At 36.5% G+C, this 24,835-nt stretch overlaps 1 protein-coding gene across 2 annotated transcripts in view; it reads right to left on the reverse strand.

Moving 5' to 3' along the window:
• PLCL1 (phospholipase C like 1 (inactive)) overlaps nucleotides 1–24,835 on the reverse strand; it is a 307,752-nt gene that overhangs the window by 50,658 nt on the left and 232,259 nt on the right. For both annotated transcript variants that reach the window (XM_054585880.1, XM_054585881.1), the window contains exons 2-4: nucleotides 17,593–20,067; nucleotides 14,890–15,093; nucleotides 822–897 (exon numbers count right to left, since the gene is read on the reverse strand). In XM_054585880.1, coding sequence (XP_054441855.1) covers nucleotides 822–897; nucleotides 14,890–15,093; nucleotides 17,593–20,067 — 2,755 coding nt within the window. The remainder of the gene's footprint in view (nucleotides 1–821; nucleotides 898–14,889; nucleotides 15,094–17,592; nucleotides 20,068–24,835) is intronic.

Here is a 24,835-nt window from a genome sequence, read left to right on the forward strand (position 1 = left end):
GCACATAGGAGCATTATACAAGAATTTGGTATTACTACTGTTTTTGTGCTTCCTATCACCTGAAACATGTAAGCCTGATTGTCAGTCATAAAAGAGCGCCGTTATTTAAAGTTTGGTCTAGCTTCAAAGGTAAGCTCTACCATGTTTTAATATGGGGTCTTGGGTAATTCACTCAATCTCTGAGAATCTCAGATGCCTCACCTGTAGATTAGATATGATGATAATTACCTTGCAGAGTTGTTATATGGACTAATTAACATAGCATCTGTGCTGAGTGTATATGTATGTATATATGCACATTTATCAAGCAATTGTCATTATTGTCATCATCCTTGTCATAATCATTACTACATGTGTGGAGACATCAAGGAGACACAGATCCAAGAAAAATAAAGGTACAGGGTTTGGATGAAAATAAACATAAATAGAGGTGTGCCCTCACAGATACGTAACCCATATACAACCCATCCCATCCTCAAAAGAAGGACATTCTGAAATTAGGATGAACAAATGAGGCAAAAGCCTAGAAAATGAAAAGGATTATGGTTCAAATTGTAAAAATAAAGTGGTTCTTAAGCAGCAATGTGGAACCATAGCTCCCATACCAGCAGTAAAAGGTTTTGATAGGCTCCCAAACCACAAAAGCAGATTCAGAACTCTCACCTCTCAGACATCATCCCCCATATATACACTCTGCACTAAACAAAGACTTAAGGGTAACTCAAAGTATAAACTATGTCATAAAATATTTGAATTTTAAGAGTAAGAACACAAACTTTTTTTTAATCTGTCAGTTATGAGTGAGGGAGGGAGGAGATTACCTGCTTTTTGGCACTGCACAATCTTTTCCTGGATGGTGTCAGCCATTTCTATGAGAAACCGGCTCTCTTGAATCATCTGTCACAAAAAAAAGATAAAAAAGGTTGTTGTCAGAAATCCTTAAACTGGCTTTTTGGAAGGAGTACATACAGAGAGACCCGGATGATATGGTCAGTAATGGGGACCCATAGCCTTCACCATGGGTGAAGAGAGGATAATCTTTGCTCCAACTGCCACCCATTCTAACACTCAGCGTGAGTCACCTACCTTACGGTTGCTCTAGTTATGTAACATGCATCTCACCCAATGCATGTCAAACAAATAACTGTTGAACAAATGTATACACATTCTTTAAGCCCAAGACAACATTCATGAACAACTCTTATTCCACTCCCTCATCCCAAAACTTAGTACAACAACATCAAGGCAAGTGGCATTGGAATAACAGCAATGAGATCGGAATAGAGAATCTGATGAGCTAAAAGACTAATGGACATATCAATGAAGTTGGCACCTTGGATTTGGATGGCCCAAAGATGCCAGAGGTCTGATCCTCCCTCTAGAAGGGTGTCCACTCCATTAGCAATAATGAGGAGTGGGTCAGATCTCAGAGCAACCAACTCAGTAAAGTTTATAGGAACCAACACTGAAATGGTTGCCCCTGTCCTCCACCTTTGCATAGAAAACAAATATGCCCAAGAGGTAATTAATATATTCAGTAACATAAGAGAATAAGACAACTGTTGGAGAGATGAAGAAAAGAAAAATCTGTATGTGAAGAAAAGGAAAGATAATAGTAGGTAAAGAAATTATGATCAGAAAGATAAGGATTGGGGCCCTTTAGAAGAAATGAAAAAAGAAAGGCAAACTGATAGGCAAACTAACGCTTCCTAAATTTCTTCAACTCTCAATAAATACTGTCCCGTTTCATCTGGCTATTCCTTGTTTATCTGTCTGGCTCAATATTCTGAAGGGAGTTAGTTCAAGGCCGAATTCACAGTGGGCATAAAAAGTCTTAGGCAAGACATTTTTCATGTCAAATGCTGTTGAACAGATTGTAGTCTTGTATAATCAGTTCCACACATAAAGTGGTTTATGATTACAAATTTTCAAATGGAAAGGAACATTGAGTCACAAACTTTTAGTGCTTAAAAACTCCATAGAAGTAAAATCCTATCATTTATTCATTTAACAAATCTCTATCTATTAAGCAGCCATTATGCGTAAGCACTATGGAAAGTACAAGGGATAGGATACATTGATGAGCAAAACCAGACACATTTCTATCTCCATGGAGCTTCCAGTCTAACAAGGAAGTCTACTCAAATGAATAAAATATGATAATCAATTCAATCAAACAAAATTCATTTACTCATATTTTCTGCCCACAGTAATTAATATAAAGTGACTTATTTGAAGGGCTAAATTGACTATCAAAACTATAAAACCAGAAATACAAGAAGGTCTCAACTGAGTCAAATTTTCAAACAGTATTAGTTAACTCTTTCAATTCCTAAAAAGAAGAAGAATGCTTGTGAGTAACAAGTTATCAAGTGGCTAATAGTAGCCTGAGTTACTGCAGTTCCCAAGTGAATGAAATTTACAGGCAGAGAAAGATTTACTATGAAGGCAATCTAACTTAGTCCTTTCTAAGTTTAGCATCCACATATGCAACATCAATTGAGTTTTTATAAAACTTTCAAAAGTTATCAGAGGCCCCAATTACTTGAGTAGTAGACAAAATGTTTTCATAAAGTTTAAGCAAGGGAAACATTAACTTAAAAAAACATATTCTGTGACTTTACCATGAGTAAAATAGGTAATATTCCATATATTTTTAGAATCATTTAATTTTAAGGCTAAAAGAATCTAAATTATTATGAGCACCCTTTTCATTTTATTTTTTTTAAAGAAAGGAAGCTAAGACATACAGGAGTTAAAAGGTTTGCTCAAAATCAGAACTAATTAATTATCAGGCTGAAATTAAAATCTCAGTTTCCTGACATCTCTACTTTTGAGAAAAAATAGCACCTCTCTATTTTTGTCTGGACTGGTCATACTCTACGCGAGAATACATGCCTTCATCTACAGGCAATCTTTTGAGTCTGACTGTAGCATTCCAAAGTCACCAGGCCCAGCATGCTAGAAAAAAGCATGAGGACATACCCATAAGTACCAGAATCAAACATATCCCTTTTAAGAATAATTAAAAAAAAAAGAGAGTGAGAGAGAGAATAAGACTGATAATTTCCTTTGTTAATATCTTGACTGACATATTATATTCATTTCTCTTGATTTTTCTCTAAGTAGAGAATAGATGATACCATTCTCTAATTTTTAAAGAAAACTCTTTCTTGATTTGTGACCAGTTTTCATTGCAGTATTTTACTGTCTTCTCAGTGCAAACAATAAAAAGAAGGCACTTCCTGCATCCACAGACTCTGTAACAACCTAAGAAGGAAGTGTCCTCTTTGCCAAGGCGAGCTCTTCTACCTAGACTTTCAGTCCCAGCTCTCCCCTGCTTCCCTCGGGAACCCATGCCTAATGAGCCCTTCTTTTCTTCACCTGCAACCTCCACCTCTCCCCTAGCTTTTTCCCCTCTTCCATGGTCAAATCCTACCAGGCCTCAGGCTTCACGTCCTTCCCTCTTTTACTTCCGAATTCCAATAACATTCCGTTTTTTAAAATCTTCTCCTGAGGACATGTTTCTATTGGTTTTTTAGAGAGAATAAGGGAGAAAGAGGGAAACATCAATGTGAGAGAGAAACATCACCTGGTTGCTTCCCTGTATGCGCCCTAACCAGGGATCAAACCCATAACCGAGGTATGTGTCCTGACCAGAAATCAAACCTGCAACATTTTGGTGCACAGAGCAATGCTTCAACCAACTGAGCCACCCATCCAGGGCAGCAGAACATTCTATTTTTTAGTGTGTTTGCAACTTTTAACTTGTTACAATTAACCGTTTACCTATATTATCTCCTACCCTTCACTTTCCCAGTAAATTGTAATTCCAGTAGAGCAGGGACCCTATATCTTATTGACCTTTATCCCCAAATTCACCTATCCATTCACATAATCAACTTTTTCTATTTTACTTTGTGATACTTATTTCTTCTACACATACCTTACCCATACATGTATGCATAAATATTTTATTACTGATCACTTCTCAAACTCAGTTATCTTTTTGAACTCTAATCTCTCTTTTTGTTTCTAGTCTTTTTTCCAGGCTTTTCCATCTTTCTATAATGCCTTTACATGCTCTTAATTCCTTTTCAGATTAAGTGCTGAAAAATAAATATAAAGATTTTAACAGAATCATTCCTACAGAAAATATTATAATACTCTATATCAGAAAATAAATTTTAAAAATTTATTACTTATTTGAGGCACAGAAAAGTCAAGACCAAGACATACAACAAGTCTATGATTTAAGTTCTCTTCAAAAGCTCCCAAGTAAGTACTATATGTTAATACTGTAAAAGGTTTGTTTTTCTCCATGTCCAATAGATCACTTCATAAAGAGATACTCAAGTGTTTTGTAACCTTTCACATAGAAGAGCACCCCTTTGATATTCTCTAAAGATAACCTGAAATCCTCTAGGAAGAAAAGTCACAATTTTATTCCGAAATACCTCATCACTAATATTCTTAGAATTTAAAATAATTGCTCATATGAACTTATCTCATATGAACATTTTATCTTCTATATGATAACATCTTCCATTGTATTTAGAACAACAATTTTATTCTCTTCTCCACAGTCAACTTTCAATAGCAGTTGTAGAGAAAACAAATAAGATGAATGGGTGAAATGTACCAACAATTCTAATCCACATTCAAATTAACAATTTCAAACTTTCTCCCAGCTGAGTAATTTATGTAAGTTTTTAGGAAAGAAAAAAATGGTTGTTTTCCATTTCATTTCCTTCCTAGGTCTCTACAGATCCTGACAAAATGACATATAAGATACAAAAGCCAAGGAGAGAAGGTGAGAAGCACGTCCTCAGATAATCTCCACAGTGGGTAGTCGGGACACCTAGCCAACCCGTGCTTGGTTGACGCAACTGATAGAATCTGGCAGAAGCCTGATTTACTTATCTGATGTCTCAGCCTGAGTTCCCAGTTGCCTTTGCTCGTTGTAGTAATACAAAGGGCTTTTCTTTGGTTCTGTCACATGAATATCTCCTAATGGATTGTATTCCTTTGACATGGCTTTGTATCTAAAAGAATAGAGGATTTACCCAGATAAAGGGTGGCATTATTTAATGCATTAGATGTCCTCAGCAGGGGTGTGTAAAGTTGTCGGTTAAGATTAAAATCATTTATTTAAAATGAAAACAGTAACACTTTTACTCAGAGATGGATTAAATTGTCCAACCTGTGTGAAAAAAAACTGTCCTTCCAGCAATTCTCGATAGGGAATTTAACTAATTGCCCAGGACCATTGCCAAGTCAGTGTAACTATTTAATGGTACTGAAAAGATGAGCTTCCATCAGATTGTGAGTCATAAACCTTCCATAGATTCCAATTTTCTTCTGAATTATATTTAAATTCCTAGAACCACAGAATTTTATATTTAGAAGTCACCTTAAGGACCACTATGGACAATTTCATTTTGCAAATGAAAAAACAGTCCCCCAAACTGGCTTGCCTGAATCTACACAGCTAGTTAGTGAAATAGTTGAGTCTAGAACCCAGGCATTCTTGAGGGGCAAATCTAAGCTGATAAGTTGTACTCTGAGATGGATACTATATTAAAGCATGGAATTCTTATTGTGAATGCATGTTAGTGATTAACATTTAATAAAGTAGGATTCAGTAAGTAAAGCATCATGAAAATACATTTTTCCATGACTGCTTCTCCCTGCAAGTCTAATGTGCAGCATGCATCGACCAATATAAATATTCTTCCTATGAAACCTAGAAAGAAATGTACTTACTTAAACCCACTGCTTTTTCAAGAAGGAGTAATCAGATTTTGAAGATCAATCATATTAGAATATGTGACTCAATAAAAAATGAATCTACTCTAGACCAAGTTTGTTCTCTCCCCTTAAAAAGAGAGATGCAATTATTCTATCTCTTACCTTCCTTCTAATCAAAACACTGGGTATTAGTTTTTGTTCTGTAGCGACTCACCTGTTCATGTTGCTTAAAATGATACTTAAATTTTATAAAACTTGGCACATTTTCAAATTTGATGGCTGTTACACATACATTTGCTAACTAGAATGAAGACAATTTCTTTTAATTTTTAATTTCTTAAAAAACTTAAAGTCCAATAAAATAAATGTCAATAGATTGGCATCTTCTGTTTTTCAGCAAATTTAATCCTATCAAGGCTGTTAATTTTCGGTAAAACAAAAACATGCCTAAGGTAGGAACATTTGCAAGACTATTGGAGGTCCTCTGCTTTCGGTGTATGTGACGTAATCTCTGGCCTGGGACTAGCTCTGAGTCATATTTTCAAGCCTGATTTACAACGACGCAGGACAAGAGAACTCGCGTGGAGTAGGCTGAAGGACGTCTGGCTCCACATTCAAGATGGCAGCAGGAGCTGCTTCGGTGAGCTGCTTTCTGAAAAAAGGGGTCATTTTACTTTGTCTCCAGTCATTCTGCATCCCGACAGTTGTCAGCTCTATACTGAGTAATCATTAGCAATGTTTGATTTTATCCAACTATCATTAAAATAATAGATAATACATAAAATTGCAAGGCAACTAAACTTCAGGAAGCTTCTCCAAAACTTTCAGGCCAGTTTGACTGCCTCACATTGCCTTTAACTAAAAGCATTGCAAGGACCTGAGTATTCAGGAATGTACAGTGAACTTTGAGGGTACAGGCACAATATTCCACAAAGGAGCCAGCCTGCAATACTGGCTTACTGATGTGTCTCTTATACCCAGTGTCTTTGGGACCCTGGTACCAAGCAAAAATGGGGTCAACTTTCGAGGTGCTGACAATGTCCCCATCACACAGAAAAATGTTTCAGAAGACATTACCACAATCACAAGGAAAGGAGGTTTCAGCGCACTAAGTGCACAACATCTTCTTTTTAAATGAGCAGCTCTGGATGGGCTCACACCAGAAGGCTGCTCTTTTCCTGAGTTCCATTACTACATAAGCCAACATAGTTTTTTGAAATGTAAACCAATATAAAGTTCCACATAAATTTCATACTGAAAGATAGGGAGGGAAGAATGATGTCTTTACTTATCTAATTTCAATTTAAATTGATTTCAATAAACAAAACTACTGCAGACATACCTGCTACTTATTCCCATCCTGAGGCTCAGTATATTTTGGCAATGACACTGACAGAAGAGAATGTACTTAACCCAACTCATTATTGTTGGCTTAATTGGGATACCTGCCAGTATACCGATTCCATTGCAAGAGTGATTCAAGACAGCAATTAGCTCTTTCTGCTAGACTCCTGGTCATGCTAGCACAATCAACTGCTCTCCAAATCACACCCCAACTGACTTAGTAAAAGATTAAATAACCTTTGACTCATGTTCTGCAGAATGTTTTGATTTCTTTTTTAACTTCAGAGAATCTGCTGCTCTTACCACAGTAAAGTTTTAACTTCTATGTTAATGATAAATAAGTCAGCATAGGAGTCACCTTCAGAAAATGCTCTGGGTTTATTTTTTTTCCAGTTGTAGCCCCCTGTAACTATTCCACCTATGAACACTACATCCAAAACACTAACTACCCAAAAGTTTTCACATTAATTTAAAACACTGAACAGGACCAAGTACGTTAGGCAATCGCTTCTTGACTATGCATTAAAAAGTAGACATGTGAAAACATTAGAAAAATAAAAATTAAGCTATCTAAAGAAAAAGTTACATAAACGTTAGGCAATATTTTTATTTAAAAATTATTTGTAAATAAAATTCTGCTGACACTGGGTAAGAGTGAGTGTAAGGGGTATATTACAAGTCACTGCGAAAAGTCCATCATAGGACTGAAGGTCCTTAGACTCAATGAGCTCAGGACATAAAAACATCATCTGGCTCACTCTCTGGACCCCATGTGTCTTTGCTCCTTCTCTTTTTGGAGGGTAAGTCCTGCCTTTCTATCAGAACTTTCCATTCTTCAAAGATAGAAATTTTGCTTCATACCATTTCTTTCCCGCAGCACCCTGCACAGTAATGGATATCTAAAACATGTTTGCTGAGCTGACCCATCAAAATCATAAAGACACAAAAATAATGTCAAAAGAGAAAGCACTTTATAAGTGGCAAATACACATGGTCCTATCTCATTTTATTTATATTTATCTCAAGTCAAAGAGCTGTCATACTTCACATTATAGCTATTTGTGCTGATATCTATCTCTTTTTATTCATCTCTGTATACACAGAATCTACTGAAGTTCTTTACATATGGTATATATTGAATGTCACTAATAAAGTCAATGAATGAAATCTTTTCTTAATAAGGTAAGTTTTGCTGGAGGTTAGGACAAAGGGCTGGACATTGATAGGGAGGGAATTAAGTCAGGACGGGCATTCTCGGTGGTATAGAATATAAGTGCAAAGGATGGAGAATGAAAAAGGTGTGGCAAATACATCACTTGATTGAAGGAGGGGATTCAACAGAAGCAAATGGAAAGTGAAGATGGCAAAAGAGGCAGCACTGCAAAGCTAGTTAAAAATCCAAAAAAAAGGGGGGGAGGTTTGAGGACAATTATTCCAATTGTTGAATTAGGGAAAAATAAAGACTAGATGGGGGACTAGTTAGCCTACTGAAAAATTCAAGCAGTAGGAAAAAGAAGGGAGCTTTCTGAGAACCTTGGTAAATCAATGTAAAAAAGTGGATATATAAGAGTAATGCCATGAGGAAAGAGGCAATAGATCTCATTGATATTGAAGTGTAAATTTAAAAAACAAAAACAAAAACAAAACCTTATTGGAGTTAATATGGAAAGAGTTTGGAAATGGTCTGGAGGAACTGAAGACCATTGGCATGGTGGCATCTTTTGCACCGGTCAGAAAAGGGTGGATGAGTACCTTAGGGAATAAAACAATTAACCCAGTTTTAAACCCATGAAATTTCTGTTGTTTGTTTTTGAGACACCCAAGTGATGCTCTATAATCAAATGTAGAAATGTGACTAGAGTAATATGTTAGGGCTGAGGCTAGAGATATGTTTCTAAAATAATATTCAGTCCACATGCATGAAAAGAACATTATTGTAGAAAGAAAAAAGCCAAACCTATTCAAACAGATTTTGATAGTATTCTACTGAAATTGCTAAGTATTTTTTACTGTAATCACCCACCATTCCAACCTCACATGAAATGATGAGAAATATACTCACATCACCAATCATAGACTCATAGGCCTGGCCTGGACCTTACCAGGCCGCCTGTCCTGACTGTGAGCTACTGGACCACGGGGCGCACTGTACCTTCCACAGCATTTAACACAGTGGCTCGCACAAGGGAGGAGCTCTGAGGATGTTTATAGAACTAAATATCTCATACTAGCTAACATTTTCCGTAACCAATTTTCATTTTTAACAAACCCAAGAACAAGATTAATCCTAAACAACAACAGCAACAACAACAACAAAAAAAACTCACATCATACCACTTTTACTTGCAAAGCATAATTATACTACATTAACAACTTCAGAAGACCTAGCAGTGACTCTATGGCTATATTATCTACTTCAATGGGCTATTTTCTAAGAGAAAGTGAAAATCCACAGTGGGGAAATAATGCTGACTCTTTCAGAGACCTGAGCCCCTGCACCTCCAAAGAAATCACAGTTCAATAAAGGGACAAGTCACTGAGAAGTCATATTCTGATTTTAAATTCAGTCCTTGGGACAGAACTGAAAAACTGTCTTAATGACCACAGAGCCACCAGCATGGCACTGCAGCAAGCCAGCTACAGCCTTTGCCAGCTGTCCGCTGTGTGCCCGAGCCTGGCAAGGAGGCATCGATCCTGCCGTCTGCTTTCAGGGCCTGTTCTACTTGCCTGAGTTTCTGATTGATAATGTTCCCAGTTTGCTTTCATGCTTGTCAGGAGCCGTCACTTCCCACCTCTGGCTGTGACATGCATTTGATATCAGGAAAGTCACCTCTGCTTCAGTTGCACTAAATGTCAGCTAAGCATTTACATAGCTACGTGCCTATTTGGTGTATTATGGGAGAATGTAGATAGGGCTGCTCTTAAGAAAAATTACATTTACTTGAGCCACCTCTCCCTCACCTTACCCAGACCTGGAGAACATTTGTTATGTGGATCTCTTTCTTCTCCCAGGTAAAAACCTGGTGGTAGGACAGAATCTGTTGAAGTCATTCAAAGGCACAAATTACTAATAACACAATGTGCTACACTCATAGAGAGTTTTTTGTATTTTAAAAGAGATAAAAAGTCTTAACCCAAAGGAATTGATTGCCATTTTGAAATTTTAAGTACCAAGTTGCAGATGGCAGACATATGTTTTAAATAAGATATGGAATAGAAATGGGGAGGTATCTTCTGAAATTATGCCAGGTAAATAACCCTATTCTATTCCAGATATATTTGAGTTTTGGTTACTTGATATCAACACAGATGCTATAATAGAATTATAATTGCAATATTAATGTTTAAATGACTTTTAACACTGAATAACTTTTAAAATCCTCAAGAGGAAATATTTCCAAATCTTAAATTAGCTGGAAGTTTGGTTAAGAGCTAGGGTCAACTGAGGTCACTAGACAAAAAGCTAAATTTAGAGGAAAAGCTAAATTTAGAAAAAATCTGTGCAGATGAACTCAGGGTCAATGATTTCTAAAATATTTTCATTTATTTCCTCTTGATAAGTAGTATAGTTTGATGCAAGTAGTTTAGCTTTCAATAAATGCAGGTTACCTAGTTTCCTGATTCATTTCTTTTGATACTGAAATAAGCCAAACATTTACATCTGCTCAGAAATGATTTCAGGTGGTTTTTTATTCTAAGCATGTCCTGTATATTTTTAGTGGTTACAACTTTTTCTCTCAGATAGCATACATACAGTTCATTACCATTTTTGAGAAACCCAAACATTTATGCAAGTTGAGTCTAGGTTGAGGATGCAAGCTGTTCATTTGGGATATCTGCCACCGCCACCAGGCAATAAACCCGGGATTTGTCTTTCACATTAGTCAACCAAGTGAGTTTTTACTAACGTCTGTAAAGTCTTTTTTAAGACTTTATTTCCATGAGAAGTTTTAGGTTTACATAACAATTGAGCAGAAAAAGACAAGCCATTTCTACATACCCTCTCACCCTACATACCCCCAGTTTTTCCTACTATTATCATCTTGCATTAGTGTGGCACATATATCACTATTCATGAACAAAGACTGAGACATTATTATTAGGTAAAGTCCACAGGTTACACTGGGTTTCACTCTTCGTGTTGTACATTCTATGGGTTTTTACAAATGCGTGATGGCATGTGTCCACTGCTGCCATATCGTAGACGGTAGTTTTACTGCCTTAAAATTCCCCTCTGTGGCACTCATTTATCTCTCCCTCTCTTGCCCTACCTCTCCTAGCCCCTTGCAACTCCTGGTCTTTTTACCGTCTTGATAGCTCTGCCTTTGACTATAGGTTTGTAACTTTGCAGATAAGACAGGAAACAATTTAGCTAGGATGGTGTCATAAAGGTGAAACAGAGGGGATTTAAAGATTTACCATAAAACACATTCAATTATAGCTTGGGAACGACACTATTTTCATCAAGAATAGATGCTTTTGTTTACTTTTTATTCAACTAATATTAATTGATAACCTAGTACATGCCAGCACTGTCTTAGCTGCAGAGATAACAGTGGCAAGCAAGGCAGATGGGGTCTCCGCCCTCCAAAACTATACACTTCAATTGAGGGGTAAAGGAGAACAGAAATTAAACAAAAAGTCAAAATAGTTTTCAAGATTGCTAAGTAGAATGATGGGAATGAAAGTTATGTGATAAACTGAGAGGTGGGGGTCAGTGGATAGGGACAGCTTCTCTGAGGAGATGAAATTTGAGCTAAGAATTAAATAATATGAAGCGACTATCCATGCAAGAAAGAAGACCTTTCTAGGCAGAAGAAACCACAAATAAAGTAGCCTGGAGATGAGAACAAGCTTGCTGGTCTGACTGAAGAAAGGAAGAAAGCCCATTTGACATAGGGAGTGAACCAAGCAGAGAGTGTGAAGGTGGGGCTGGAAGCCGCAGGTGGATGGGCAGGCCAGGGGACATCCTGGGTCTCCCCGCGGGCCACGGTGAGGAGTTTCCATTTTATTGTAATGGGAAGCCACTGGAAGATTTTCAAGCAGGAAAGTGACATGATCTAGATTATGTTTTTAGATGATCACTCTGGATCTACAGGGTATCTTAGGAGACATCCTTAAAATAAATACTAACACTAACACACTGGAAGTATTAAAGATGCCAACCAATGCAATGCAAAGCCTAGAAAGTAAAAATGGCATTTTGACATCCAGGCCAAGGTCATCATGACATGTATCTGTCCCTACCCATCCCACTCCCTAAAAAAAACAACCAACAGAGATGTCCATAGTGTTTTTGATCCCATCCACGGTCCACTGAGATTACCATTTGGTAAGAGGATATTTAATATACTCAAACCCCTAACAGAATTAAAAAATCATTCTGTAGGAAACTATAAATGAAGACATCATTACAAACATTTCTGCTTTCCACTCTAGCTTTTTACTTAAAGTTTTGGAAAACCATACTATGCCTGAAATTAAAAATTGTGTTTTGAAAATACAAATGAGAAATGGCTGATGTTCAGATTTGGCTCCAGCAGATAAAACTGGAACAAAACACCACTGGGCACTTGGGGGTGTGAAATGGAAGTTGGCCAACCGCAGCCCAGGTGCTTGTCTGCCTGTTACAAGCCCAGCTCCAGGGGGCCAGGCTCCCCTCTCAGTAATAATTTTTCTTTCTTTGCTTTAAAGGGAATTGAAAGAATAAGTGATTTCTACTGTCTGTCTCTATGGCAACTACTACCCTAATTTCACCTCTTAGATGGCAATTATACCTATTCACTGAATAGCTTTCAGTTCCTACTTTTATGATGAAAAATTGATTTCATGAAAAATGAGATATAAGCAAGGGAACTTGTCCCCCAGCAACCATGAAGTACAGTTTAAAAGAGGTACAATCATTCATAAGCAGACTACACTCTGTGGGGTCTGTTCTGTCACAGTTGCAGGATGTGTATCCCAAATGTCTTTCCTCTACTTGATTTTTAATGATAAAATATTATTCTTCTTCCTTAACATTTATTTTTATTCAACTGTGAAAATGACTCAGGTTTATTATAAGTCTGGGAAACACAAAAATGTATATAAAAAAATACACAAGAAAATAAAATTCACTCCCCTTATTTAGAAACAATCATTAATAATATCCTGGTAGCATTTTAAATGTGTATACGTATAAACACAGTTTAAATACTACAGAGTATATTTTTGGAACCAGACTTTTTCACAAAATATGGCATGAGAAGTTCTTCACATCATTATATATTCTTCTAATGCACGATTTTAATGGTTTCAAGGGAGCCCATAATATTGTTTACTATATTTTATTTAACCAATCCCTCTATGTTGACAGTTTTAAGTATAAATATTTATGTACAAATATGTTGGCTTAGAATAATACCCTGGAAAGGAAATATATATATATCAAATAAGATAAACATTTTTAATTCTATTGCCAAGTTTTTCCCCTCCTAAATTATATCCATTTATTTTCCCACTAGTGGATGCCAGTATCTACTTTCTTAAATTCTTTAGGAGAGGTACTCTTTAAAAAAAAATAGTAACGCCAATTTAATGGAGAAGTATCTCACTACATTTCTTAACTATCTTTAATTAAAAATTTATTTTAAAGTTAAATATGTTCTTTACATTTCCATTATATTTTTAAGGAAAAGAGGCACATGAATGGTCTGTTCACCTCTGAGACAAAAAGTGTTTGTTATCCCCTGACACCCACTATCCCTCTATTTCTTAGTAACAGAAGAGATGACTCTCAGTTGGACACATAGAAATAAGGACGTTTCCCCTCCTCTTATGCATCTAAGTGTGTCTCCGTATCAACTCCAGGCTGAAATATGAGCAAAAATGATCTATGCTATTTCAGAGAAATATCTTCAAAAGGAAAGGGTATGCCCTATATTTCCTTTTTATCATCCCTATTAGTTGAAAGGTAGATATTACGGTTGGAGCTCCTGCAGCCATTCTGGACCATGAGGACGGTACAGGTTGGTGAAACAGAAAGCCAGAGGAAGCCTAGGATGCTAATAACTTTGGAGAAGTGCCAGCTTGGGTGGCTGTTCTCCAGATTTTAATGTGAGAAAATAAAACTTTGTATTTTTAAACCATGCTTGGCTTGCATTTTTAGTTTCACGAAGCCGAACTTGATCTTGACTAATGTAAGATTTTTCTCCATTTTTTTCTTATCAATTTTTAATTACTCATTCTATTTTAAGGATATTTACTTTATCTGGCTTACACATTACAAATTTTACCAGTTTGTCATTTGCTTCTTAATTTTTTATGGACTAAGAAAATGCAAGAATATAGTTATTCTTAAATTTAATTGCTACGTAAATCCATTATATACTCAGAAAAGTTAAAGAATAACATTAGCTTAAAATAGACATTCCAAAAAAATATTTTGTCCCAACCATCATAAGGCAGCACAGAGGCTTAAGTTTCCTTCCAATGGGTAGGCAATTAAATGGTTTTATTGTAGGCTGAAGTCACTAGATGACGAGATATGTATACTTTTGAGGACTTAATCAATAATTCATTCTTTGCTAAAGCAGAGATTTTCCATTTGCAATCTGTGGAGCTCTGGGCTCACAGCAGAGCCTCGGAGGTCTCCACTGGGGCTTGGGGCAAGCTGAGTGGGCTGGCTCCACCTGCCACCCCAATTCGGGTTTCAAAGGCAACTGCTCAGTGTTATTTATGAGAATTCCAAAAAGAGCCTCTGCAGTATGATTTCCCCCCCACACAGATAAGAAACACAGAGTCATAATTTCCTACCAGATCATAAGCAGCCAGCATCTTTTTCTGCACATCTGGAATTGCCCCCAGAGGCTCCAGATAAGGAAAGTTGTCTTTCATCACAAGCGAAACTGAAGGAGTATTGTCACTGGTGATGAGCCGAGAGGACAGAGTCAACAGGCACTGCTTCAGACTGGCAATTGGAGGAAGTCCACACAGCTCCTTAATAGACACTATGGCGTTCTGTAGGGGAAGAAAACATGGAATTACACTTCTGAGCACAGGACACATCACCCCAGCACTTTGAGGTTTATGCAAAAGTACATTCGTTAAAAGCACACCCTTAAATACATATGTAATTTGAAGCAAACTGCACTGAGCAAAGTGCAAAAATAATGAAGCAAAAATGTTGTGATATGCACAGAGATAACACAGAGTGAATTCACTGTTATACTTCATCTGCCTCAGCTTCGAGCAACTGCCACAAATATGCCACAAAGCAAAGGAGATTATGACCCAAGGCTACACAGTGCTTTTCAAAGCAGAGCACTGGAATATTCACATGAATTTGCATTAGCTGGTCATGAATATCTTATTTGATTTGTATCATGATGATCATAAAAACATGTCAGTGGTTGTACACTGACGCGCATCTGCTTTGAGCTTTTCCCCTCAAGGTAGCAGGCTGTTACTACTCACCACCCGCCTTCGACTAACCATCAGTGGTTTGCCTTTGTTATCCCAACAGAAGTGCACTCGGCAGACACACATACAAAAACACATTTAGTGAAGAGCTGCGTTTGTCTGTGTCACAGGCTTTTTAAAAATCACTTGAAATAAGAATTGTGAGTATTCTGTTGCAGTAACAGTGAACAGTACCTGACCTTACCTGTGCCTGGTGGGTTTAGTGACAGTGACACCATTCATTTCTCTGCTGATTAGGCTCCAAATTATCTTTAACCCAAAATACTTTATGTTGAGATTATGTAAAGTATCAGTACTACCTGGAAAAACTTTATCCACAGCCGAGTCTCCTTAATATAGATTTTAAGTACATAATATATACAAAGGATATATTTCAAGAATTATATAGAAATATATAAAATCTATCTTTAACATGTAATGTTGGCTATAAAATTGACATAACTAATCTAATATAGTGATTTATAGTAGTTATAAAATTATGTCAGAAAAAGTCATTAGACAATGCTACTATTTGGAGCCTATTTTTCAATAATCCTTACAATCTAAGTGTTTATGCATGGTTTATATAATATATTATTTTTTGCCTTTTTGGCTATTTAAAATTGTTTTTAAGCCTATCCCAGAATTCCTCTGTGGAGAACTTTAAAAATAAAGCTTTTACCAAACGATGGGTGAGGGGTTCAGCATCAGGTGACTAAAAACCATGAATGATCATGGGTTTTGCTAGTAGGCAATTCTGGATTTAAAGCCCAACGTTGCTATTTATTAACTGCAATATTTGGGAAATTTCTTAATCTCTTGAAGTTTGTTTTCTATCTTGAAAGTCGGGATTTTTTGGTGAGGGTATTACTCTTAAAATATTAGCTAAAGGAGCAAATAAAGTACATTGAAAATATTCCTCTCCTGTTTTGCTCTCATACATAGACCACTGCCGCTTCTGGGAACCAACACCTTGCACATTGTAGGAGCTTAGTCCTTGTTGTCTCATTGCTTCACAATTACATGAGCCTAGAATAAGTGTATTAAATAGTATTGAAGAAAGAAGTATGCAGCCATCTCTGATTACAAGCATTGATGAACAGAAAAAAAACTAACATTGAACTTCTACATGCTGAATGAAAACTGAGCAATCTATATACACTCTCATTTAATTCTCATGATAACTCTGTGAGGTAAGTATTACTATTTTTTTACCTCATATGAAGAAAACCAATGATGAGAAACATGAAATAATTTCTCAAGATCACAGGGGGAGGGAGTTTAATCTAGAATCTATATTCTTTCAATTAAACCGTTAAACTACATTTCTAAGAGAAGACTAAATCGTTTTTGATGAGTTCATTTTTGTTTGTTTAGTTTTATTTGCTATTGTGGGGAATAATTTATTATTGCTGTACATTTAAACAACAACAAAATTATTTGGGTATTTGGAGATGATACATTTGATTTTTTTTAAAAACTGTTTTCACTCCATACTCAAGATGTGCTTCACTGTCAAGTGCATATTTAGTTTAGGTTCTTGAATTGTAATGTTGATCTGCTGCTTTTTTAAAAAAATAAAATTTAACTGAAAATGTTAAAAAAAATCAAATAGGCATTTCACCTGATTTATAGGATTCCAAATTCCCTTCCATGCTCATATCCACAAATATTTTATATATACAGTTGTAATTATTATGCACGTGTTTGTATACATATTTTATATATTACACACACATATATTTTATATTCTATTCTTTTCACATTTCATATATACACCCCCATATATCAGTTTGTTATGTACTAGGGATATTTAAAAGTTATGGAGCATTTGCTACATTGATAGTCCATTAACTGGCTTACTGCAGGGCAAATTTAATACAGTACTCACAATTGGAAATATAAAATACATCTGCTTTATCAGGGGCAAAATTAAATTTAATTCAGTGGTATTGGGTATATACCACCTTTCAAATAATTATCTGGGGAATCAGATCATTACTAAATCAGAATATTCCCTGGTAAGGGTAGGGTCAAAATAAATAGGATTTTTCCTACCTGCATATTTTCTCTCATATCTATGGCTTCTCGTAAGGGATGAACAGCTATTTTAAAGATGTCATCTATGGTTTTCAGACCAATATTCCTGAGCATGGTATACTCTCGAACCTTCTTCCCCATTCGCACTGAAAGACTGCGCTTCTGTGCCTTTCCTCCTCCACTTCGATTGGTTATTGCTATGTGGACAAAAAGAGTTACATGCTCCATGATGTCACCCACAAAAGAGCGCAGGGGAACATGTCGATATCCAGGCTGCAAACACTCAAACGGAATTGTGTATTGCCCTATAAACTCATCCCCAATGTAGTCATCATCCAGAACAACAAAGCGGATCATGGCCAGCTCAGGTAGGTTAACTTGAAACTCAAAAGTTTCATCAAAAATAGGATTATCACTGTTTTGTTGTACAGTTTTAGTTCTTTGTTCTGCACAGTCTGCTGGTATTCCATGTATCTCTATACAAACATAGGGATCTATGACATCCCCTTTGGCACAAGCTCCCTTGGGCTTTGGGAAATTCTGGCCACTGATGATCTTGATGTGAAGAGCTAGAGGAGACACCCCGGGGACAATGCCCTTTGTATTCGCACTGAAGTAAGAAACCTCGTCCCGCATGATGGATGGCCTCAGGATGTACCCGCATCCTCCATTTTGGAGAAACCAGCCTGTGTAGAGGTCCATCATGGGCCCCGGAGTCTGAAAATTCATTGCCACAATCTGACAGCCACAATTCCAGAAGTCCTGTGGATTCAAGTTACTGGAATCAATCCTCATAGCACTTGGATAGATTCTTGATAAGAACTTCTTATTATAATTCACAAAATCCTCTGGGTATTCATTGGCAATTCGGCTGGCCTCTGTTTCACTAAATGAACAAATTTCCCAGTAGTTTTGGCTTTTCATAGACAGTTCAAAATCCCTGTACTGAACAGATTTACAAATAGATACCAAATCAGAGAGCTCTCTACACAGCCAGATTTGTTTCTGCTCACCATTGTAATCTACTGACATCCTTCGAGACATTTCAGCTTCCTCATCTTCATCAGTTACTTCTCCTTCTAAAGCATCTGAACCAGAAGGCAATTTCTTTCCCTTCACAATGATCATTCTTTTTAATTTTTCTGGTGATGGGAGGTAGGATTCTGACAGCAAGGGTGCTTCGGTGTAGAGTTTAGTGCCAAAGACCTTTTTCATCTGTTGAGCCATTACCTTCTGCTGTGGTATGGAGCAGTGATTCCCCAAGCACAGAATGAGTGGGTATTCAGAAGCAACAAAGGCAAATTTGTTTATCACCTCTACGACACTTCGAAAGGAAAGGTGTGTTGTCATGTTATTTCGATTACAAAGGATGGGTTCATTATCTGGACCATCACTTACATCGAGTTCAATGCTTCGACAGCCCATTTTCAAAGCTCTAACATACCCATTAATATCAGCAGGCCCCCGGAACTGGTCTTCTGTGAGATAGGTATTGTGAGAGGCACTGATGTAGTAGTGAGATAACGGCTGGGTCATATCTTGGGCGACCTTTTTTTGCTCAGGATCAAAAATATCACATTCTGGTGACAACAAATACTGGGTAAAGCCATCAATTGCAAGAAATCCTTTCTGACGTCCCTCTTCAGAAAATTCATATCTCCGAATAATGTCTAAGCACATATCCTCAGTGATATGAGCGACTCCTTGCTCAGCTTCTAAAAAGAGCATCAGGTCATTGGCATCCAAATATTCTTTGTTTTTAGATATCTGTACCAGTAAGAAATACACTTCTGGCCTGGTGCAAAGTTCACAAAAAGCTTCACAAAATTCCTCTTCTGTCACTCGGGTGGTTAGCTTTTCCTTGCTCTTCTGGATTTCTTTAAACTTTAACCTGATCTTGGATTCCTTCAGGGTAGGGTTGAGTTGTTTTATTAACTCCACAGAGGTGTCTTCCAACATAATCCCATTCCCATCAACATCTGCTGCTTGGAACACTGTTTTCAACCACATGAACCTGGGTGTGTTCTGGTTGCCCTCCATAAAATCAAGGGGTTGCTTACTTCGAGAAACCAGGTACCGTAACCCTGACACCCAGATGTTTGCAACATCTGCTGAATTAGCAACTAGGTCCAGAGACTCGTAGTTTTCCCCATGGAGTATAGAAAAGGCACAGTCCTCACAAATTTGGTCAGCAAGGCCATTGTTTCTAAATGTTTCTGTGTTCTTCCCCAGTCTGATCTCTTTAATGGCAGAAATATCAAGCTTAGCTTTCTCGAGATCTTTCTTGGACGGTTCCCACCGGAGAGCTTGGAGGTCTGGGTCCAGAGTGAAAAAACGGTTGTAAATGCGAGAATTGGGCCGGACTTTCTTCAGCTCACAGCCAGCTTGCATGAAGCTGATGCAGTCGCTCGCGCTGCTGATCTTCTTCTCCGATGGCATGCTGCTGAAAGACACGGTTTTCTTCCTTCCGCCGCATTTTTGGTTTGATGGATCCTGTAAAATAATTTGAAAATAATCAATCAATTTACTTTAGAAAAACGCAAATTCAGTGGCATTCTGAAATCCTTAAACTCCATTCAGATATTATCATTATTTGGAGAGAAGCTAGCTTTAACTTTACCTTTTCGCTGTTTTAGAAAAGAGAGATTGTTGAGAAAATTGATATTGTTAGGTTCAGGAAAAAACATATTTTTCAAATGCCTGTGTGTTCTTTGAAGTAAAATGAAGTAGTTAACTATAAATCATTTATTTGCTCATTAAAGCAGATTTTGTAAGAAACTCTACATGTTGGTACTTCGACAACTTCGGAATGTCTTTACAGGTACGTGAAAGAAATAAAGGTGGATTTCCCTGAAAAGTTTTCCTTATTTATGTTTTGCAACAGTTTAAGTTTTATACTTAAAACTAGTTCAAATAAAAAATTTTAACCTTCACATACTTTACATCATAAAGAGCTTACAATATAACCTAACTAAAAATTAGTTTCTTCTGGCAGATGACAAAGGACTTACAATAAAGCTTGGCTAAATTTTTTTTCTCAAACTATTTTGAAGAATGTAAGTGTCTTGGAAGTCAGAGTGAGAGCTAGCAGTAGACACATGACTCTCATTTGAGCAAACTTGCGGATTGAGGTAAACAGTTTAAATGAATATTATGAGAATTCACACCTGCGTCTCGGTATAAGGGTATTAGTAGTCACAGCTTAAAACCAAACAGAAATATGAATAGCTCCACTAACTTTTACAGTTGCTTCAATGTAAATTAAATTTCAAAGGCTTCTGCCATAAGATTTCATGGGAACGCTTGCACCTTGCCTTTTCCCTGTATCTGTTAAGTGCTCTTGGAACTCAGTCTCAGGGCCCCGGTTACCTCAGACCATTTCACCCTCCCCTGACCAAAGCCAACAGGGCATTGAGTTTCCTCCATTCAGATTAATGTGCCTTATCCAGGTTAATTATTTCTTATGGCTATTTCTTTCTTGGGTGTGTCTAAGCCCTCTCTATTGTCTTTCCTAAATTATAGGTCCATTCCTCTAAATACTCATACTAATACTCAGATTTCATTGTTAGCCCCAGACTGCACTATCGCTCCCAATTCATTTACACTGATCATCTGACCAATATCACTTAAACTGGATATTTCTTTATATTTTCCTCTGTTCCGACCATAAACTCAAGTTAATAATGCTTCCAACCACCATCTCGTTGATTCAGCTAATTCTCCCAGGAACAAATTTCCCAAAAGCACCATGATGCATGTTTACTTTGCCCAATTTTATAAGCATATCAAAGAGGGCAGCAAAGTATTGATTACAAAAGGCATTGTCCTTAAGGCGAAAATAACTAGTCTCAACTTGTAATTATTCCACTCACTAGATATATGACCTTTGTAAGTAACTTAGCTTCCCTTTCCAAGTCATTATTTCTGTTTTTAAATAGAAATTAATAATCCTTCTATATAATAGAGTGTTATTGTACGATTCAAAAAAAGAAAATGCACATATATTGTTTGTAAACTCTAAGTGCTTATAAGGTCATTCTTTCCAAAGGAAGAGGAACATTTTCTCACATATCTGGTCATTGGACAGCCTTCAGTAGGCACCAACTAGGATATTGGATGTTATCAGGAAATTGATCACTTAATTCTGACCTCTGAGCATCTAAGACAAATTTTCAGTGATAAACTGAAGTGTTTAAAAACAGCCACATGGAACTACCATTTTAAACACTGAAAAGTATAGCCAGGGTAGTCTAGGTTGTCTCCTGCACAGCATCCTTTTTAAAACAAGGTGGAATCTCTTCTCTAAGGCCTCATTTAATTGTGGTCTTGCCTATAACAGCCTTCCTGTTCCTATGATTCCGGAAAAGACAGAATGATGTATTAGTCAATTGACTAAAACCTTGCTTGTGAAAAGGAAACAAATTTTGCTTTGGTTCTAGAACATTGGTGGGATGGTCCATTAACTCCAATATATATCTATTTCCAGTGGCAAAGATATAAATTACCCAATTTAGATTACAGAATATTGCCTTTTGGTGCCCTGGCATTTAAGAAATTTGCTCTTGCTTTTCCAGAGAGTGTTATTTTTAATTATCCCATAGTGGTCAAATTCCTCACCCTGAAGTTAAAAACAACTATTTATACACAGATGCACTGTTAGAACACATTTAAATTCATCATGGCCCACATGCTCAGAAATACCATGACACTTGTGTGTATTTTTTCACACCACCAAGGCAGGCACCTAATGGCACCGCCGAGACGGGATTAATCTAGCAAGTAAAATAAAGAGGGAAACTGTGAATTGCGAGGGTAAATTAGACTGTGACTCAGCTTTTAATGCTACCATTTGACTAGTCATTTAAGCTAATGAGAGCTTTCACATTAAAAATTATTTTTATATAAGGAGACCATGTTCCAAATAAGATTATTGTCAAGACAGTCATAAAAGCTTTAATAGTTCCTAACAAACTTTAAATGGGAGATAAGTGTTCTTTTAAGAACATGTCTATGGTTCCTGTACCCTATGCATTATTATGTGTTGTTACACCAATCTTCACAGTCTCATATTCTATTCTTGACTTGAGCCACTCTTTGTTTATGAGAACAAAACTATTGCTGTCAAGAGATTTTTTTTAAAAGTCTCTCTTCTTTTTGGTGATATCTCCTTAAATCAATACACTTTCTCTCCTAGTAAGTTAAGCCTTCAAGAGATAAATGTTCTATATCTAGCCTACAAAAGAATCCACCTGCCCCGTAACACTTCTTGCTTGCTTTGACCTGTAATTCCTGCATGATGATAAAACATATCTCAAGATGCCTTACAACTTGGAACCAGTAGAAAAGATATGATCTTAGGTTGTCATCTCACAAAGGACAAAATCCAGAGTTATTACAGAGCTCCCAAATGAGAAAAAAAAACTGATCATTGCACAGGTTAACAAATAATTAGCTTGTCTGCTGTTGACTAGAGGAAGATTACTTCCATTCAAAATATGCTAGAAAAGTTCCAGGACTCTGATACTTCTGGAGATCTGTTCTTTCAGTGGTCCCACTACCCATTCACTCTGAAATGTTGGGAGGAGGGAAAATGGAAACTGTTAGAGTGGACAGGGAAGATGAACGACTCCAAATCTCCTGAGTTTCTTCACCACCATGACTCCTTTGCCAAACCCTATACTCCAATTCTTGATTTCCTTCAAGAAGATCTTGGCACATTGTTGGTGCGGAAGGAAGACTGTTCAGTAAACAGACAAGGTACATCCCCAATTTTTAAAAGTTGACATATTGGTTATAGATCCTTTTTGTTGATAAATACAAAAAAATTGATGATGAAATGAGAAAAAATCTATTGCAGTTTTATCTACATATTGAGAAGACAGATACTTTTTGCACATTCAAAGAGAAACTAAGTTCATTATCAGCTCAGGTGTGCTCTTAACTGCATATATTGGGTTGGCCAAAAAGTTCCTTTGTTTTTTTCTGTAAGACAGCTCTAATAGCACTTGGCTGTCTTTAGCTTCATTCAAAACAACTGTTAGTTTGTAATGTGACAGCTGTCATATCAGTGTGCATTTAAAAAAATCAAAATTGGTGACTCTTTGTGTAGCCATTTTAATATTGAAGATGGAAGATAATACACATTTTTAGAATATTATGCTTTATTACTTTAAGAAAGGTAAAAACGCAATTGAAATGCAAAAGAATAAAAAAGATTGTGCAGTGTATGGAAAAGGTGCTGTGACTGATCAAACATGTCAAAAGTGGTTTGTGAAGTTTCATGCTGCAGATTTCTCACAGATGATGCTCCATAGTCAGGTAGACCAGTCAGTTGACGTTGATAGTGATCAAATCAAGATATTACTTGAGAACGCTCAATGTTCTACCACATGGGAGATAGTCAACATGCTCAAAATATTCAAATCAATAAAATTATTGATGAAAATGAACAATGTGTCTTTTATTCTACGGAAAAACACTAAACAGATGTTTTAGCCAACCTGATAGCTCATTAGATGATTATTGACTCCAGTGACCATAAGTTCTATCCAGAAGGTTTTTATAAAGTACAAGAGTTTCCTGTTTATCTCAGGGCTAAACTTTTTCTACTCTAGAATGAAGGGAGGATACTAAAGTACCAATTCCACCCAAAATTTATCTTAAATCTGCTTGCCAAAAGGAAGTTTAAATTTATTACGATGAACAACACGTTGTGATGTATCTGTCCCCTCAATTAAAGCTCAGCCTTGTATTCTAGTGGGGTCCAAGAATAAGTCAGGCATGGAGCTCAATCCTATTTCCAGACACTCTCTGCTTAAGTTTCCAAATTATCATTTCACGAAAATGAATCACTTTTAAAGAAATTACATAATAGAACAAATAAACAAAAAATTTTGTTTATATGGTCTCTGAAAATTTCCAAATAATACTTTTTGACCTACTGTCTTCTTAAATTAATCAATACTCTATATAAAAGGTTTCATCATTAGAATCAAGAAGTTCTATAAACAATAATGCAGTAGGCAAATGTTTTGCTCTTATTGAAAACAATATAAGACATTGATTTGACTATGAACACTGTTTCTACTATATTCATATCATAAAGATGATTTCTGTCTAATCGCATGATATAAGGGTTGATTTCTACATTATCTTAGAAGTAACTTCAATATACTAAGTGGAATTGTACAAATGTTTTAATTTTCATTATTTCCTACGACATGGTTGCTTATCTACTATTAGAATTAAGATAACAATCATA

Source organism: Pteronotus mesoamericanus, unplaced genomic scaffold, assembly GCF_021234165.1.
Source record: "Pteronotus mesoamericanus isolate MK-2021 breed Mesoamerican mustached bat unplaced genomic scaffold, CSHL_Meso_final contig_90, whole genome shotgun sequence".
In the NCBI taxonomy this organism is placed as follows: Eukaryota; Metazoa; Chordata; class Mammalia; order Chiroptera; family Mormoopidae; genus Pteronotus; species Pteronotus mesoamericanus.